The sequence below is a fragment of the Etheostoma cragini genome, chromosome 20 (assembly GCF_013103735.1).
Source record: "Etheostoma cragini isolate CJK2018 chromosome 20, CSU_Ecrag_1.0, whole genome shotgun sequence".
In the NCBI taxonomy this organism is placed as follows: Eukaryota; Metazoa; Chordata; class Actinopteri; order Perciformes; family Percidae; genus Etheostoma; species Etheostoma cragini.
This window is the reverse complement of record NC_048426.1, coordinates 9,874,979-9,893,583: the sequence shown is the minus strand read 5'-3', so window position 1 is coordinate 9,893,583 and position 18,605 is coordinate 9,874,979. Positions and strand designations below refer to the sequence as shown.

General features: G+C 41.9%; 1 protein-coding gene and 1 long non-coding RNA gene across 3 annotated transcripts in view; one reads left to right on the top strand and one right to left on the bottom strand.

The window, feature by feature from the left end:
• LOC117935663 overlaps positions 1 to 3,833 on the top strand; it is a 10,500-nt gene extending 6,667 nt beyond the window's left edge. The window contains exon 3 of the long non-coding RNA XR_004654802.1: positions 3,656 to 3,833. This is a non-coding gene — a long non-coding RNA (uncharacterized LOC117935663). The remainder of the gene's footprint in view (positions 1 to 3,655) is intronic.
• The window catches only part of ddhd1a (DDHD domain containing 1a), a 23,994-nt gene extending 14,645 nt beyond the window's left edge, over positions 1 to 9,349 (bottom strand). The window contains exons 1-3 of one of the 2 annotated variants that reach the window (XM_034858014.1): positions 8,024 to 9,349; positions 6,024 to 6,200; positions 1,118 to 1,219 (exon numbers count right to left, since the gene is read on the bottom strand). In XM_034858014.1, coding sequence (XP_034713905.1) covers positions 1,118 to 1,219; positions 6,024 to 6,200; positions 8,024 to 8,819 — 1,075 coding nt within the window. In that variant the 5' untranslated portion in view covers positions 8,820 to 9,349. The remainder of the gene's footprint in view (positions 1 to 1,117; positions 1,220 to 6,023; positions 6,201 to 8,023) is intronic. The other variant, XM_034858015.1, reaches the window with a different exon arrangement.
• Between the last annotated feature and the right edge of the window lie 9,256 nt (positions 9,350 to 18,605).

The following is an 18,605-nucleotide window of genomic DNA, read 5'->3' as shown; positions in this document are numbered from 1 at the left end:
ATGCAGGAAGTACAGTGTTGGGTGGGGCTCCTCTAACTAATCTACACTGTGCTATGTTCATTGTCTGGGACAAGGACATTTGTGTCAGTGTAATTTTCTTGACTGTGGCATGACATACATCAGCTACATTCCCTTCATGAGGTTTTCCCACCTTTTGTAGAATGGGTCAAGGCAGAATATTAGTGCAATAGTCATTTAATGTTAGTAAGAAACTGTACTGCTTTCAGTACTGCAATATTCCCAACATAGATGGGTTGTACTGCAGGGAAATCACAGGGCTCTGTTGAGGTCAGCGGTAGTTTGGAGTGACTATAACATTAAGACACAAACCCCAAGACCTCTCTGTTCAGGATTTTAGATGAGGGTCATTACACCCAGAACTAGAACAGGGATAGACCTCTAAGAGGGAGACTCTACACATGTTAGGGGGGGCTATAGAAAGGGCTACAATGGCTCCGCTGTTCAGCTCATCACTTGTGTTCGGCCCACAACAGAAAGCTTTGTTCATTGCTCTTAGAGCTGTGGTTCATTAATGATGTTCACACTGCCAGAAGGGATGAGAAAAAGAGAGTAATGGGACAGAAAGTGGGAGACATGGCTGGAGAGGTATAGAAGGGGTAAAGAAGGGTGTCTTTTTGAGGACCAGCTTTCTTATTTTACATCCACTGGTTTAAGGGGTCTTGCCCTAGTTGAGTAAAGCATGTTGTCTACTCACTATCCCAGCAAGGAGATTAGCGACAGATACAAGGTTTCCTCAAAAAGCAGCAACAGCAGTAGTAGTAGTACCAAACTCTGGGTCACAGCACAAAGGGAGAGGTTCTAGCACCTAGACCCAGTTAAGGCTTCAATGTAACCATTTTTAACTGAGCCTAGGTCTAGTTCTAAATATTAAATTTAACAGCAGTCTGAACCACAACAGAAAGTAAAATATAGTTCCATAAGGACCAAGGATCTACTAGGAAAGAATACACAAGCTAGCAGATCTAATACAGCAGAGATATATATATATATATATATATATATATATATATATATATATATATATATATATATATATATATATATATATATATATATATATATATATTTAAAAAAAGAACTTGGTATTTTACAGTACCTTGGCAGCGTTTGCGCTTGTGACATGTAGTTTTAGCACTCGTCTGATATCCACTCCATTTGAACAGAAAAGGGAGGTAGAAAGGGGGCAGGTAGGAGAGAACTAACAACCAAGAGAGAGTGAGTAACGTCTATTGCCCTGGTGTCAGTCACACAGGCTACTGTCATCACTCTTGAACAGGCCAATGTATCAAGTAGCGCTGCTATCAGGTTACCACTTCAAGGCCCTGGACACTGAGCCTGTACTGGTTACTGACAGGTTGGTACCATGAAAATAACCAGCATCAGAATGCAGCGCTGCTTGACATTTGCCTAAAATGACTGAGGTAGCATCAGTTTTACAATCATTACAGACATCTACTGTATTCACTGTAAAGACCATTTCTACAAAAAAACTTGAGTAAATGTGTAATACATTGCAACTCTTCTATAAAGAAAATATTTTAAAAATACAGTATCACTGGAAAACATTTTGCTTGTTAAATACTACAATATAGTAGCTGGTAAGTTCCTTTTCCACCCAATGCATGATTAAAATAAGGAGAACACAATAAACAGGTGGTAAAACAGCCACAGATTTTTAAAGATTACAAGACAATTTGCAAAGAAGTCAAACAAAAAAACTACCCCTTAAATTTATATTTTGTATATTAGAAATGTTTTAGGGACTGATGTTGAATTCCACTAATAGAGGAAAAAAACACTGACAACAAACAGAGTGAAGCCTTTTTGGAGACACATAAATAAACGTGTTTTTTTTGTCATTTTCTTTGAAAACTTATTAATTAAAGCTTAATAATGGAATGTAAAAACATGTACAGTGTTCCAGTACAGAACCTGGGGTCTGAAATATAGGCACTGGTATAAGAGTTAGGCCTTTACAATGCAGACACTTTCCATAAATACCAATGACTGAATATTAACACAAAATTAATCATGCAGCTGTTTGCTGGATCAAATAATGTCCAACTTATGGACGGAGAAAGAGAAGTTATGTATAATGTCTCATAGATATCGGTAACAATGTGTTGTAGTGAAATAATTAGTAGAGTTCTCACCAGTTAAAATCTAAATCTAATTGACAGCAGCTCTGTGTCCATTAAATCACTGATTTGGTTGTAATGGGATGTCCTGATGTGACATTCAAACAGCCTCCTCAGCATTTGTTAACCAAATCAGCAAAGTCTAGAAGACTCACATCTGACTAAATCCTTCATCCCGTGATAACACAGACATCAGACTTGCAAATGTCAGCAGTGTCTCCCTCAGCAGAGGTGAATGGCTGATGAGGAGAAGTGACCTGCTGAGTGCACAGGAAGTTTGATTGCTGTAAAAGCCATCCGCAAAGTACATTTGGGCATTACAGCCCTGATGGATCCATCCACATAAAAGCTAGGTGTTTCTCTCATGACTGGAATATCTCCTAATGGATCTAATGAAGAACAACTCACTAGTGTGATAGTTTGCAGTGTATGATCATTCTTGGGGTTTAGATCACACTACATGACTTTAAAGGCACCTTTATGCAATCTTAGAGTGATTAAAGTAAAAGACTGTTGACACCTGATAACTTACACAAACATATTTAATATCTTAAGCACAAGTGACAACAAGATGTCTGACAGATTTATGACAAGACATAAATAGATAAAACGGTTTTTTTTTTTTATCCCAAGAGCTGTTAATAGATGAGCAATTTCCTATTTTGTTGTTGTTGTCAGTCATCAATCATGCAGTGTGTTCCCAGCTTCATGTGCTGGTTAAATAAACATGCAGCTGAATATGCAGTGTAACCAAACAAATGTGTGGGCCTTGCCTTAATTTTCCTTTGATGCCTGGCAGAGCATATAGTTTCCAGCACAGGCTTCTTGCTCTACACCCATATACACACATATTGGATAAACTTAAAAAATAAATGGATGAGATCCTATTCTAATGAATTGTTGTTGTTTTTATCTCATTCTTATTTTTTTTCCAGGCTTGGAAACCATTATTGGCACCATTAGGCTGAGAAGAAATGCCGCTGCAAAACATTAGAGGAAAAGAAATCCATCAACTGGAATGCCCTCGTGGCCACTTCCTGTCACTTCAACTCCCCTCTGGACTCAAATGGCAACGGTAACTCTTTCAAGAAAGTAACAGTAATGTAAACATTAATATGGGATGATACATTTGTGAAGAAAATGTAAATCATCTACACACGTAGCCTAAATACTATTAAACTGTTGATCAGACATTAAAGCTATTTTTGATGATTTGACTTTTCGTTAATGATCACAAAAGCCATGGAATCAATCCTTATTTGTTCTGATGTGTAAATAAAGAAACAGTGACTATTGATCTTTCTTTAGTAGAATATACTGATTAAAAGGGATGGTGTGGAGTAATTTCACCTAAGGGTCCTTTGCACCCTGACCTCGAGCCAAACCCCCCACCAGAAGCTTTTTTCCTTTGGTATAACATTGATCAAGTTAGCGCTATCAGCTGAATACCTTAGTGCAGGCACTAATGGAACCGAGTGTGTATCTCATAAATTAAGCAGTAAGACGAGTGCTTAGGGGCCGTATACAAACTACAACACCAAAAAAAGATACAACAAAAATATTTAATAATTTAACTTTTTTTTTGTTAAGTATGTGCTGTAGTACAACTAGCAGGATACAAGTTATAAAGTTGTGGTAAGTTTAGAGACACTATCTTAATTAATCATTAAGTGTCTAAATTGTTTGGCTCAAGGTCATGGTGCATAGGACCCTAGGGTGAAATTACTCCGATCCGTCCCTTTAAGCACTTTTGCTTCTGATGCTGCCTTCCTCCTTTAAAATTCATTGAGTAAGCAGTACATTACATTTGTATCATGGTGGACCGGGACATTGATGCACCTTTTGGAGGCACTAGCAGAAGTCCTGTCCACATTATGATGCAATGCCTGCATAGCACACTGGCATGCTTAAATACTGCTTTAGTAGCCTTTAGATGCAGCTAGCTACTCAGACACAAGTAGAAAGGAAGGAAAAGAGGCTGCAAGGGAAATTTTATGTTCTGCAGTAATGTCAGAGTGCAACTCGCTGGCTTGATGGTCCATTTATCAATTGTAATACACGGCAAGGTAGCCCGCTTATGGCTCCAAGTGCTTCAGATTATTAGCTCCAAGATGAAATACTCTACTGTCAAGGCTCCCTGCAATAACGGCCAAAACAAGGTGAATTAACAGGATCTATCGCTCACTTTTCTTTCACACTGCTAAATATAGAGCTGGAAAACAAGCTGCCAACAAAGGGAGCAGCAGGAGGGTTTCGAACAGATGCTCACCATTTTGAGCCCCATGCATTACAGAAAATTATAAGAGCGTGTTAAATACAGCAGGCTTTGGGATACGTACAGCATGATGTATTTACTTATTTCTCACTACCTGATACAGTGAGTAGAATAATACTGTACTATCCACCCTTGTAGTAGTTCACCCACTGGACAAGCTAAGGTCATATGATCTGTATGTTTTGCAATGGGGGGGCCACTATGTGTCACACAATCAATTTGTGTGCCCTTCCCCTTTATTCCACACACCTGGCTTGCAGATAATCTCTCATAGTCAGACCCTTTGTCCTCGGTGACTGTTTATCGGCATGCTTCCACGTACAGATCTATAAGTATCCATGTGTACATGTACACAAATGTTTGTGAACCAGTAGTGACCTTCCAGTTTTTATTCAAAGCAAAGCTACCACGTCAACAGCCATGAATACATGACACAGAGAGGGACTATGCAAGGGAGGCTGACCGACCTACTGCAGTCACTTGCTCGATGTCTTTATTTATAGGCCTTAATTTATTCTAAGTAGGGGGAAGTGACCGTATCCTGACAGGTCTGCAACAGTGCAGTGTGCTCAACTCAAGACAAGCAAAAAAAAGAGGCTTTGTATGAGTAAGAGCAATTTCAGTGTCATTATGCAGTTATTATTCAAATATATTCAATCAGGTTTACAGGAAATAAGGGTAATTTGATGATAAACTGCTTTAAATTGATTCAGGCTGAGGATTTAACGTTATCTTTGTGATGCTTTGATGTCTCTCGCAAAATATCGGCCCAGTTTTTATGATGCAGACTTAAGATTTTTTCAAAGTTTGCTGCATCTTTTTCTCCGTGCTTCTCTCTAGTTATCTGCCACATTCACACACCCACGCATTCATCACCAGTGAAGGTCCTGCAGATCTGACTGCCTTAAGGAGATTGCTGAATCAAAGGACCTCTTTCTTATTGCCTTTCACATCTTATGCCTGCTACATTTTCGCCCGAGCAAGGGAGGCTGTGCCTGAATGTACAAGCTGCACCTGCTGTACATTAGGAGGAGGATGACATGACAAAACCTTCCCTCACATGAATGGAAGCACCTGCTCCATTCATTTCTCTGGAATGTGTTTTGATACCACAGCAGCCAGACACATAATTCACTATTGATGACTCACAGTTTTTTTTTTCTTCTGGTTTTATTGATAAAATGATGACTTTACCTTTTACTAGAATGTATTACCATTAACGCCTGAGAGCATTTTATCTATTCACTGCCCTAACACAGCACTATAAATATAGGTGTTCTTTTACGAAATATTGCCTGTGATAAAAGAATACTGCAGGCTTGGTTAATGCAGCAGTAAAGTACTGGGGAGTGAGCGATAATGTGTTTTGGCCTTATGTTCCTATCCCCAAACCACACTCTGACTCTATCACGAAATTCACTCTCAAATGTGGTTTATAATTCAGACTTAAGTTACCAGGATGGGTGTTTCAGTGCTGTGTTGTTTAAAGGATCTTGTAGCTGTCTTGATTTAGGTGCTTTTACCACACATTGCAAAAATCACACAAACCTATCCTTATTCTTGTACCCTTCCCCTTCCCGTTCTCTCACCATCTTTGCAATCGACGGTCCGGACCACCAAATCCGTCTCGAAGGTGTCCTGCATTTGCTGCCCGAAGAAATGGTTCAGGTGCTCGTGTTCGATGAGGTCACTTTCTTCTTCCTCTAACGGGAGCCAGGTGCCATCAATAAACCACTGGCCTCTCATGACTGGGATATGGTCTTGTTCTGTAAAACAGTAAAAACAGCATGGATTTAGATTTGGAGCCAGGAGCCTATGTAGCCTGAGGTGGAACATTTACCTAAATTAAATAATTTTACATTGTGATTTACTAATGGTGATGCCCGTTTTTCTACTAGTGTTGGCACAGGTGATGCGGTGCACAATCTTGCAAAAGGTTTTACAATATTTCCCTTATCTAAAGGTGGTGGCAGTGTGCCAAGACATGCAGCCTGCAATGTGCCAACAAAGGCAGGGAAGTGCTAGAAACATGGAAGTAAACAATGCTGGATTAAATGTTTTACAATAGTCCCTTTTTCAGAAACGGAGTAGATCGCTTTGCCTTTCACAGTCTGTTTTGGATGACATAAAATGATTCCCATATACCTCAACAAGTCTGGCAAATCCAGGAGGGCCAAGTCTCAGTGGCGAGGCCAGTTTTGATTACATTCTTGAGTGACATTGTTAACTGATTCTCTGATGGTGACTAAGACTGTAAAGGCAGTTCTAAATGTAGGCATACTTTGCAAAAGACAGGGCCCTTTCTTTACAGAGTGCTGTACAGAGGACTACTCCTCTGTACACATCAGCATACTCTACAGTCAGAGAGGCCCGCCACGACACATGGCTAAGATAGACACACTGATAGAGGCTAACAGTAGATACTATTCACTCATTTCTTAAGGTGGTTCATGTCTGGTCCGAGACGATTAGTCTGTGCGATTACATAACATGATGTTTCAAGTTCCCATGAAGTGTTAAGTGACCTTTCCAACTGGTTACAACATAAAGCTATTCCACCTTTCCCAGCCTTAATTCTTTTTGTCATAAAAAATTTACTTTTTGGATTACAGTATATCAACATCGCCTCCACTCCACTCCACGTCTCCCCTTGCATTAACTTGCCACTTTCTTCCTAACTGATATGTTTAAAAAAAAATCTACTCTTGCATTAGTATCCCATCTAGGGCTGGGCAATGTATCGATGTTGTATCGATATCGCGATATCAGAGTAGATAGCCTCTTACATTTTGGGTATATCCTACTATCGTAAAATGATTAGTGTTGTCTTTATCTAGTTTTACAGGCTGCATTACAGTAAAGTGAAACTCATTGTGTAAATAACATTTTGTTAAAGCACCAATTGTCAATCATAGAATATTGTCGCAATATCGACACTGTGGTTTTTGTCAAGAATATTGTGATATTTGATTTTCTCTATATCGCCCAGCCCTCATCCCATCTCAAATGTAGTGTATCGGGTCTTAAATGTTAACATGATAGTGTGTTTGCAGTGATACAGGCAAAGCTAAAAAGACACAGCCAGCGTTTGAGCTCGCTACAGAGGGACTTGCATCCTTTGAGGCAAATAACTACTTCTCTTCCTTTCCTGGAAATATGAATTAGTTAGCACAGATCAGCTGAGTCCAATAGAAGGACTTCCTGGGTTGTTCAAATCTTCCCGAAAGACAAGGCTAAGTAATGACTTAGCCAATGAAAGAACTGCAAAACAATGTAGGAGTCAGCAAGTAACTAAACGGAATAGATAATCAAATGCTAGAGTGTGTCTTTTAAGGGAGAAGGGATGAATGTTGCAATAATAATAAGCACTGGGCTCCTGAGTGTTTGTGGGTCATTAATATGCATGCTGTCAGCCATTATACTGAAGAATATAGAATATATATATGAGGTATAGGTACACAAAAGGAATTAGTGCCTATGGAAATGCACTCAGCACACACCTGCAACCAAGTGAACTGCACAATGTGTGACTGGTGCAAAACATGCGATTTTATAGACTTTGATCAGGGATGATTTTCATGATACTCACGCTTCCAGTAAACAGGATTGCATTCTTTCTCTTTAATATCCACCTCATAAAGCCCTCCTCGGACACAAACTGGCTCAACGTTGATTTCAATTGTGTTAGGGTCCCTCTCCTCCGAGGACACGGTGGATGTGTCCAGGGACCCCGGGCCTCCGTGCACACTGCTGGTCCTCGTCTCGACCGGGACTGCACCGTTCAGTCCTCTAGTCTCCGCGCCGGTATTACCGCACTCTTCCTCTCCGACCTGGGAGCCTGCTGCACCAGGGTTCAGCTCACAGTATTTCCGAAACATACGTTCAATATTAAGTGAATCATGCCCGACAAAGGCCTTCCAATTTTTCTTGTCTTCCTTGTAAAACCACCGCACCTCCTCGGCACCGAGCTCAGTGACCACCTCGTTGAGGCGGTTTCTGGAGCTGTTGGACCGCGACCTCTTTCTCTTCTCGAACAACGGACCCGCGTTGTTTCCATCGTTGTCGCTGTACTCCAGAGAGCTGCTGTCGAGGAAGGCGGTCGGGGAACCCAGGTCAAACAACAACCCGTCCTGTGTGCTGTGGTGTCCGGCGTGTAGAAGCGGCAGGTGTCCGTCCAGTCCCGACTGGACCGAGGACATCCCTGCCTGCATCGTGTCATCCATGGGACTCATCTCGTGACAGTACGAAAACACATCGCTCCCCAAATCCCACTCCTTGTTGTTATTGTTGTTGTTGATAGCGTCGCTGACCGGTGCGCCTTTACAGTCGGTGCTCACAGAAGAGCCAAATGTAACGTTAGATGTTAAATTGTTGAAACTGCTCATAACTACCTGAGCAACCCAACCTCACTAACGTAACCTCCTCATCTGCCACTTTCACATTAACAGAGCTCTCACTATTACTTCACACAATGTCATATTGGTCAGTGTTAAAATGAACATTTCAACTAAATTAAAGACCTCCAGACAAGCTCCCACCATCTTTCCTTAAACACTCCGCAGCTATTGCTACATCGGCTTGTTAGCTTGCTAGCTAACCAGCTAGGCTAATGAAGCTGGATATAGAACTCCGAGGCTAGCTTATTAGCATTACCGCTAGTCTGCAACGTACGTTAGCAACCGGAAAGCCTGTTCAACCCTTTTATCCTATTCTTCTTAACTAATATAAACCTTTCTAAAACCACTTTCCTGTCACGGAGTCGCTTTAGTCCAGCTTGATAGGCGTAATATTGCAGTCACCATACTTTGTCGTGTGTTCAGGTCTCTGTGGAATTTCAGATTCATTCGTTGTCCAAACAAATCATGCGAGACAGTACTGTAGTATGCTGTGTATGGCTTGACAGCTGACGCATAGATCACAGGATTCAATCGTGAACGCGCACGTAGAAACTGCGCGAACATGACGATATCTGCCCAGTTCATAAAATGCATTAAACCTTATTCTACACTAGATGGAGACAAACAACCGTTGATGGCAGAGCCGGTTTGGAACTAGGTCTCTGTTAAACGTCATCAGCCTCAATCCAATCGTTTGCAATGACTTCACCTTCCACTTGAGGGAAGCAAATACACACTAATATTAAAGCAACATCCCAGCTCGCATGCCACTTTTGGAAGGATTAAAAAAAAGTTCCCTGTCCAAAAACACTATTAAGCTACAAACCACTGAGATGACATAGTGACAGAGGTGGAAAAAATAACAGGAACACTCCCGTACAACATAACTGTAAACTTTGCAACAGCAAACAATCTTCTTTCTGACAGTCTCACAACAAATTCCCCTCCTATGGACTATGTTAGGACACGATCTAGATATATTCAGCCATCCCCTATTATGAAGAAGCAAGTAGCCACAAAGTAATTGCCTCTCAGTTTAAGTTCAACCCACAAGCCACTGATGTCATTGAACTTCACAATCTATCTGTGAAGTGTCTGTTCTGGTGCAACCAGTGTGTTTACATCTCTGTGTCTGAGTGCATGAGTACTGTGTGAGTTTGTGTGTGCCTATGCATGCATATCCATGTGCTGGTTTGTTTGTTTATGCAAGTTCATGTTTTTGCATAATGTGTGTTTTGTGTAGAGCAATATGTGTGTGTACTGCTGGTCCAGGTGATCCCGAGGAGGAATAGGAGGCCTAGGCAGCTGTATTTGGGATAAACAGAAATTACCCTGCTGTGTTCTAATTTACTGCAGAGTGGGAATTAAACTTTAAACTTGCCCCCGCCCCTCTGCAGTCCAATACTCCATGCTTCTGACCATCAACAACCACTTGCACAATGTGCATTATTAAAGTTTCTCCACCCAAGATCAGGCTTTTTAGTCTCAAATTCACACACCCTGCAGGCTTGAAAATGAACGAATGTTGTACTTCACAATAAGAAACAACTTCCGAGGGAGCTTTGGACTTTGTAGGGCAGTCGTACAATGTTGAAGCAGCAACTGTAGCTCTGTGTTTTGCAAAAATGAGGATAGTATGAAACAGTAATGGAATTATGGATGGACGTCTGAGAAGTGGGTTATTCTGCTTGTGGTTTAAAATGCTTCCGTGGTAGTTTGTCTGCCCTTGTCATCTTTGGAAACCATTAAATCCGACTAATAACTAGCCTATTGGAGGTGAACGTTTGATAGTTAAAAGATGGATTAAAAGCAGGACAGTTTCAGTCCACCCCAACAATTATTCACAATCCATAGCCCACACAGGCTTATAATTGCATTTGATAGTTTCGACAGTAGAACGAAACTGCTTGAGGCCAAAATTCTAGGAACACTTGTTTTTTCTTGATAAATTGGTCAATCAAGAATGTTCTGTAATCCCAGTCAACTCAACAAGAACCTTCTCATATTGGTATTTTCCAGATGAAAGTCATTGTGTAATGCTCCACCATTGCGTAATTATGAGTGCAAGACTAATTCACATTGCAGCAATGTTTAATCTGTATGGCCAGAATAACTGCTAGGTTAAAAATGCAATAAGATCTCGGCAAGAGCTTTCTCTCACTGCAGGTTTACACTAGAGAATGACATGTGGCTTTCATATACAAATTTGTCAAATTCCTCATCTCTGGCAGTCAACCTAAAACAGGTCCCCACCCCCCCCCCCACCCCCAACCTTTTTCTGCTCTGATGTTTTGCAACCACCAGGCCCACCACCTGGATGAGTGGATGACAAACAAACTACAAATTTTCCTTCCAGTAACTGACCAAATAGATATTTATAACCAGCTGGTCACCTCCCCCATCCACTGGGCCCCCCTCTCCTCAGCCACGGCTGTGAGAGCTCCCTTTAAAGACCAGTTGTGTCACTTCTGACTTTGTTCTTAAACAAAGAGAACTGCCCCTCATCTGCCCGTAATTGGGCCAACTCTTGGAATGTGCTTGATGTCTCCGCGCGGGCCATTGCCGCTCCAACAGACAGACAAAGGTTGCTGGGACATGGGAGATGAATAAGTGGAAGTCCATCCACCCTTATACTGATTTTTTTTATTTCCTTTTTCTTCTCACCTCCTATATATTTCTTTTTTTTTTTACCTCTGTTTCACCCTCTCTTAGCTGCATGTTTTCTCAGAATGAAGGATCCCTCGAATGAAATGAAAAAATCCCACACCCACGTTAAATGGAACAGTCTGCTGATTGACTTTACTGGGCCTGTTTGGTCTCTCTGAGCTGCACCACCGGGTTATGGTTGGGTGGTTGGACGCACTACATAGGTCGATTTGTGGCACATGTCACCAGCAGTTACTGAGGTGATGTTGACAATGGGCAGATGTTTGAGAGGGGATTGGAGGGTGTTTACGGCATTGTTAGTAAAGGGAAGCAATTTAGAAAGTTCAAATTCCACTTACAAGGAAGGAAAAATGTTGAAACAGTAGTTGGCAGGCTACCAAAAGCCTGAGCCCCTAATTGTTTTCATTAATAGCAAATAATCTCAAAGTGCTTACTCTGTATTCTGGGAAACATTATGGTGTAATGTTCAAGACGTGTACATCTGGGAATCCTCTGAGGATTAGGTTAGAAATGTGTCCGTAGCAATCACACGAACCCCAGGTGTATGTGTGAACATTTTACCCCCCAACCACAGATATGTTGGTGTCGTTGTGGAGTTGTTGCGCACCTTTTGGTGTTCAAGCAACCTTGTCCTCCGAATCCAATGCTTTGGTTTTGGTCATGACTCATTTACTTCTGAATCCTTCACCTTTCACCCCTAGCTCCACTCTCCATGTCACTTGCTAGCAACCCTGGAAAAGTAAATACATGATGTAATGTTTGGTTTTCACCTCCACCCCCCAAAAGCCCTCACACGCCTCCACCCACATACAGAGGTGATTAAGCTGGAGCAAAGCAGTTCTTTAGGTGGGGATAGCTGGGTGTGGTCAAAATGCTCCTGAATAGGAGGAGCTGGTAGTGGATGAGAGTAAAGGGAAATTTAACAAGGCTGGTTTTGGGTAAATATAATGGAAGTTGTGCACGTGCAGGTCACCAACAAGGCGGGACATAAAGCAGAGAGACATCACAGTCCTGGTTGATCCGTCTGGGCTGGGGCTCCTCTGACCCTGCAGCCTGCAGCCGGGGTCAGGCCAGCGGCTCCACCTCCCCCCCAGCTGTCTGGGCTCCAGGTTCCAGGTGGGTGATTGGAGCTGTTGACTCCAGCTCACGGCAGCCGTTACCTGGTCCCACTGCTCATAACGATCTCCTTCAGGGCTCCCAGACCCATTGTCATTCAGACTCCCAGCTACAATTCACAAGTCTGATATCCCTCCACACTGGAGCCTGGCCGGGGATGGGCGGCCTGACTACTGTCCCTGTGTTGAGCTTGTCAAGAATAATACACCTTTATATGTGGTGGTATTTTAATTACAATGTGTTCTCATGGGTGAGGCTTCCTAAAAAGTCTATTATTTGTTATTGGTCTGTGGTGCTGTCTCTTTTGTTGTTTGACTTGAAAAAATACCATACAAATAAATACTTAAGCAGGTAAAAGTTGCCTACTGTACAACCAAGGTTAAAGGACTAGTGCAACATTTTGGGATATACACACATTTGCTTTTGTGTTGAGATTTAAACGAATAACAAAAGAAGATCGATACCACTCTCAAACATATGCATTTAATTTGAAGCTAGGACCAGAAGACTGTTAGCTTAGCTTAGCTTAAAGACTGGAAACCCGCTAGCCTAGCTCAACCACTTTCCACTTACCTTTCTCCACCTCTTAAACTCACTTACAAACACGCTGTATCTTCTTCGTTCAATCCATTACAGAAACAAAGTGTGCAAGTAACAAGTTGCGGTTTTATGTGGAGTTATGTTCCAGACTATTTCTTGGCCAGGAACAGTGACTTCCTGGAGTTTCAGTTGGCTGCCTGGAAACCTCAGAGTGAGGACAAGTCTCAGGGGAGTCACAGCGATATTCTTGTCTAACCCTCTGCAAGAAAGCGATATATATCCGGAAATGTCAGACACTTCTTTAAATGCACCACCAGACCACTGCTTCCTTGAAACATTTGTTTTTGTCCGCTTTAATAGTACAAACAGACATGCCACACTGTTTAATAAGGTAGACATGTTGGCCTGCCTGGTTTGTGTCTACAGACAGAAGTCTTTCACTTGAGTAAAATGACTTGGCGCGAGTGAGACGGAGCACTTCAGGAGGGCCATATTTAGACCACAAAACTTATCAGAAAAAAACTCAACAACTGTACAGTAGTTTTTGATGTGCTGTATGTAATCATTATATACTAGCCCCACTTCTAAACATGCCAGCCAGTAGAAAAAAATATTTCTGCAAACACATATTGGGAATTCCATAAATGAGCAATGCAGGGAGGAAGGACAAAGTAAAAAAAGAAAGAAAATTGAACGGTGTTTAAATTACAATCGGTGTAAATTATTACTTGTGGGTGACGTTGAACATTTTGCATCTTAAGGCAGCCACATAAGTATCAGTCTCTTTCACCTCCACGTGAAAGTAAACTTGCTGGTGAAACAGACAGCCGTGGAGTGGAAAGTGCCAGGAAGATTAATGAGGTGTGTCTTTCCTTTCTTTCACACTATCCTTCTCTCTATCCCTTTGTTTGTCTGTGCGGGCTGTGGGTCGATGTGTGTGGGGGTCTATGTGGGGTGGCCCGATGGGGCAACATGCTGAAGTAAACAAGTGGAGTAGACAGCAGGGCGATGTTCCTCTCACTCAGCTCTGTACACATTAAACAGGGAGCTAGTGTTACCTTGTTTAGACAAACATCTTCTGCAGCTCATTTTCCACCAATGTTAGCCTCTTCAATCTACACACTTGTTATGTAGCACGTCATGTCTTCATGTTTTCTTTTCAGCTAAACTTGTTCTCTATCCATAAGGGACTTCTTAAAGGACTAGATTGACATTCTAGAAAACATGCTGATTTGCCTTCTAGCTGACAGTTAATTGAGCAGGTTGATGTCACTCTCATAGGCCTACAAGAGTGGCAGTCCGTAGGGAGTTGGGTTGGGAACTGGAGGGTTGTTGGTTCAAGTCCACGTGGAAAGTACCACCGAGTACTAACCAAAGTTTGACGGTGGACTGGTAGCTGGAGATGTGCCAGTTCACCTCCTGTGCGCTGCCAAGGTGCTCTTGAGCAAGGCTTGAGGCGCCTTTCCATGGGCAGCCCCCTCACTCTGACATCTCTCTATTTAGTGTATATGTCCATGTGTGTGTAAATTGGGCCTGTGTGTAATAACACCAGAGTGTAAATTGTAATTTCCCCTTGTGGGATTAATAATGAATAAAGTAGACATTATTATTATTATTATTACAGTACGTCCATTAAGATAAGGCCACAGACAGCAGTCTGTTAGCATAGCATAAAGATTGGAAACAGGGGAGAACAGCTAGCATGAATATGTCTGAAGAAAAGGCAGAACTTTCTTCAGGTCAGTTTTGAATGGATGAAGATACAAGACATAACATGTTATTGAGTGAGCTTTAGAGATGCTGGCATATGGGTTTGGTTGTAATTGAACAGAACCATAGTTGTTTATCCATTGACCAGTTTTAATTTAATTAAGTTAATTAAGTTAATTTAACAGACAAATCTTGGTTGTCACTGTGTGTACTTGCATTAAAGTCTGTGTTGCACTGCTTTCAGAATAATTGGCTTTTAGCCTTTCTTCCAGGAAGGCTGACAATCCCTACATACGCAAAAAGGTGGTGTCTAAAACGTTGTCCGTGAGAACACTTTCTCTTTTAGATCCGTCTGTCATTTACAAGGTGAGTGTTCTGCCCTTAGGACCTCTGTGGCCCTACACGGAGACCTACATGTGTTGGGCCGATCCTCAGTGTTTTCAGATGATGTTTCACACTGTCAGGGTTGAATTATCTGAGTAGGGAAAAGCTCCCAGGGAATAGACATATCCCACAGACAGCTTGGAATGTTTTTACAGAATGGCCCGGGAACCTTTAAAGACGGGGTACAATCCAGACTCTGCAAAACTGTTGCTGTGGTAACCATGGCAAGACAAATATATATATATATATATATTATTTATCATCTTTTTCTTGCTACGGTATATATATTATTTTTTGTCTACTAGTCTGTCTATTTGTTCTGAGTGATGTCAGTGCCTTTTATTTCTATTCAGTTTATTGTGAAATTCTCTTAAATACTCTTATGTAGAATAGGGCCTCCATGTGAGTGTGGTTGGTAAAGTAGAGAGACATACCACAAAACTCTGTGATCATTTTATGTTACTGTTCCAGTGCTCCATCTGTTCATATTTATTTTTCACTACCTTTCCTGTTTTTCCCTGTGTAGTGAATATTTAGCTATGTGTTGTTGAATTGATTGGACTATGGTATTATGAGAAAGAAGGAGCAATCTCACTTGTGAATCATGCAAAAAATGTACCCACCTCCCAACTGTACATGTTGTTTTATATTAGCTTGGTGAAAAAATGTTCATATGTTGAAGTGGTTGGGTGCCAATGTAGAGCAGAAAAAGTTTGGTCCAATATCTAGTTTTCAGAAATGTTCCTTTTTTTTCAATCTCTTTCTTCCTCCCCCTTCCCTTTCTTTCTTTTCTAGGAGAGGAGCTGAGAGATGGGACCGCAAGTCCCCTCGGAGGCTTGGTCCTCCATCAGTATTCTTAATGGATGTCAGATGTGTGTGAAAGGAGGACGTAGCGTGAGTGTGTTTCATGTTAGTTCTCAGATGAGCAGGGAAGCAGCTGGAGATGAACAGAAACTGCCCCGGCCTCCTTTACAATACCTCCATTTTTTATCCTGTCCTTCCAAGTAATGCTCTCCTGCTTTCCCCCAGTGTAATATATTGGTATTAATAAAGGGAAACAAAGGCAAACATTCTGTAATGGGAGAGGAGAGGAAGATATTTTAGTTTCCTGGAGACAGCAGCCTCTTTACTTCTTCTCACTATAAATCTTGTGGCAGTTTCAATGGTCGGATGGCCATGCTCTGTGTTAACGTTTCTCTGAGTTGATTACAAAGGAGTTCAAGGCAAACTGCTCTGTTATTGCTTACAGCCATGGTACCTAATAGTATGCTACAGTGGAGCACTTCAATCGCATGCGGTGTCATACAATATCAATTTGGACCTCAAAAGGAATTTGTTATTCACCAAAGCAATTTCAGTATAGAGATGGTTCTTTACTGTAAGTGGCATCTGAGTGAACACAATTGAAGGCCTTTCCTCTTCTGGCATTGCTACTCGTTTCCCTATTGCTTAATAGGAATTCAAGTTTCCCACAAACGTCTTTTTTGGAACAGCATCCTTTTACCACAAGCATTTAACACTGCAGCTCACATTTCTTCTGCCTTCTCAGTAACATTTTATTTGCACCAGTTGAGGGTTTTTCTTTGCAATATTGCTCCTCGGGGAGAGTACTGGATTGCTTAGCCTAATGAGTGAATAATAAAGCACTATGTCGTATGCTTTTTATAAGGTGATGGAAAATAAATAACTCCAGGTGTTTTGTGAAGTAGAAGCAATCTAATGCATGAGTCAAAGTTAGTATTTCCCCCTCGTCAACAAACAGACTTGCTTGCAGTGAGTGAGACCTGGGTGGCTAAAGTGTGGGCCAGGCCACAAAAGTGGAGCAATAGGAGTGGAGAATTGTTTGTATTTGTGAGATTATGAATTAGTCCACATTATGTAGGCACCAAAATAGCATTCATATGTCAAAACAACATGCATCCACACTAATGTTTTCAGGTTTTTGGAAAAGTCTGTACTCATACACTCTGAAACACAGCAGATGCTGCCCTTCTTTGTCCAAAATATATGTTTGCATATTTAAAAAAACACATCTGTCAACATACCGAAATGGTCATAAATAAGACAAAAGAAAAACAAATTGAGGCATGGACAATCAGAGGAGGTTCATTTGCGGGGAAGCTGAGTGCAACTGGGGTTGAAGCAGGTTGGCTGATCGTTGGGGAATTAGTGCGGGCAGCCAGTTGGTAGGCTTCCCTTTGCTCCGCAGGACAGGGGCGGAGGGCCTCATTATATCTCTCTCCATGTCAGGCCCTTAAGTCCATCTCCTCAGCGCCTGTTCTGTTTGTTTAGAGAGCCACAGCCTTTTTAAGCTACATTTGGCCTAATGAGCCCATTATCTGTCAATGATCCACAAAGAGGCCCTCCTCTCTCTCGCTCCCTCTACCTTCCTGCGTAGGAGCTCACCCTACTTTATTCCCCCTCCTTTTCTGCCAGTTTCCCCCCTTTTTTCTTGTGCACAACTCACAGTCTGCCCTCTTAATCTCCATCTACCTTGTTTAGCTCATTTTCTCCTCCCTGCTGGTCCGCTCTGTCCCCAAACGTGTCACACACTGTGCTCATTTCTCTCCCTCTAGGACAACAGCATAACCTCCTCCCTTTAAAAAAAAAAAAACACCCACCTCCATCTACTTCGAGGCTTTGCATTTTATGTTGTTATTGGGAACTACTTTGGTCTGGTTTTAACGGCCTCACGCCTGCAGACACTGTTGCCTCCCTTCATCACAGCCGACAGTGTGAGTTGACAGTAGCAACAGAGGGCAGTTGTCCACGGGAGAGTGATGAGGAAGAGTTGCGAGGACCCCAAGAGGAGCATAATATCTACAGGATGCTGACATTCACTTTGGGAATTAAAACTATGGCTGTGATTTCATGTAGTCTAGCATGTGTGCATCCATGTAGGCTCTGATGTCCATGAGTCTTATTGCAGGTGTTGCAGGTGTACATTTGGGAGTAGATTCCCAGACAGCCCTTTTCTGCTGTACTCAGCATGTGGGACCCCCTCCTCATTTCCAGCGGTAGCCACAGGAATCTGGTGCAGATCAGCTCTCTGTTTGGGCCTGGTTGTCCCATTAACACTGAAAACTTAATTATGGTGATCTGGTAATGGCAAAGAAAATGTAAGGAATGCTGTCCTCATGGCCATATAGCAGGATTAACTGCACGAGCTGCACTCTCCAACCTCCACAAGCTCGACGGCCCCTCTCACAGCTGCTTTTGTCTTGGCTGGAGGGTGTGAGGAGGAGGAAGGAGAGGAAGAAAGGAGAAGAAAAAAGACAAAGAAAATTAATCTGCTGGGTGCAAGATCTTAATTCGATTTAATGAAGGCAGCTTTAAGTCTGAGAGGCTTTGCGCTCG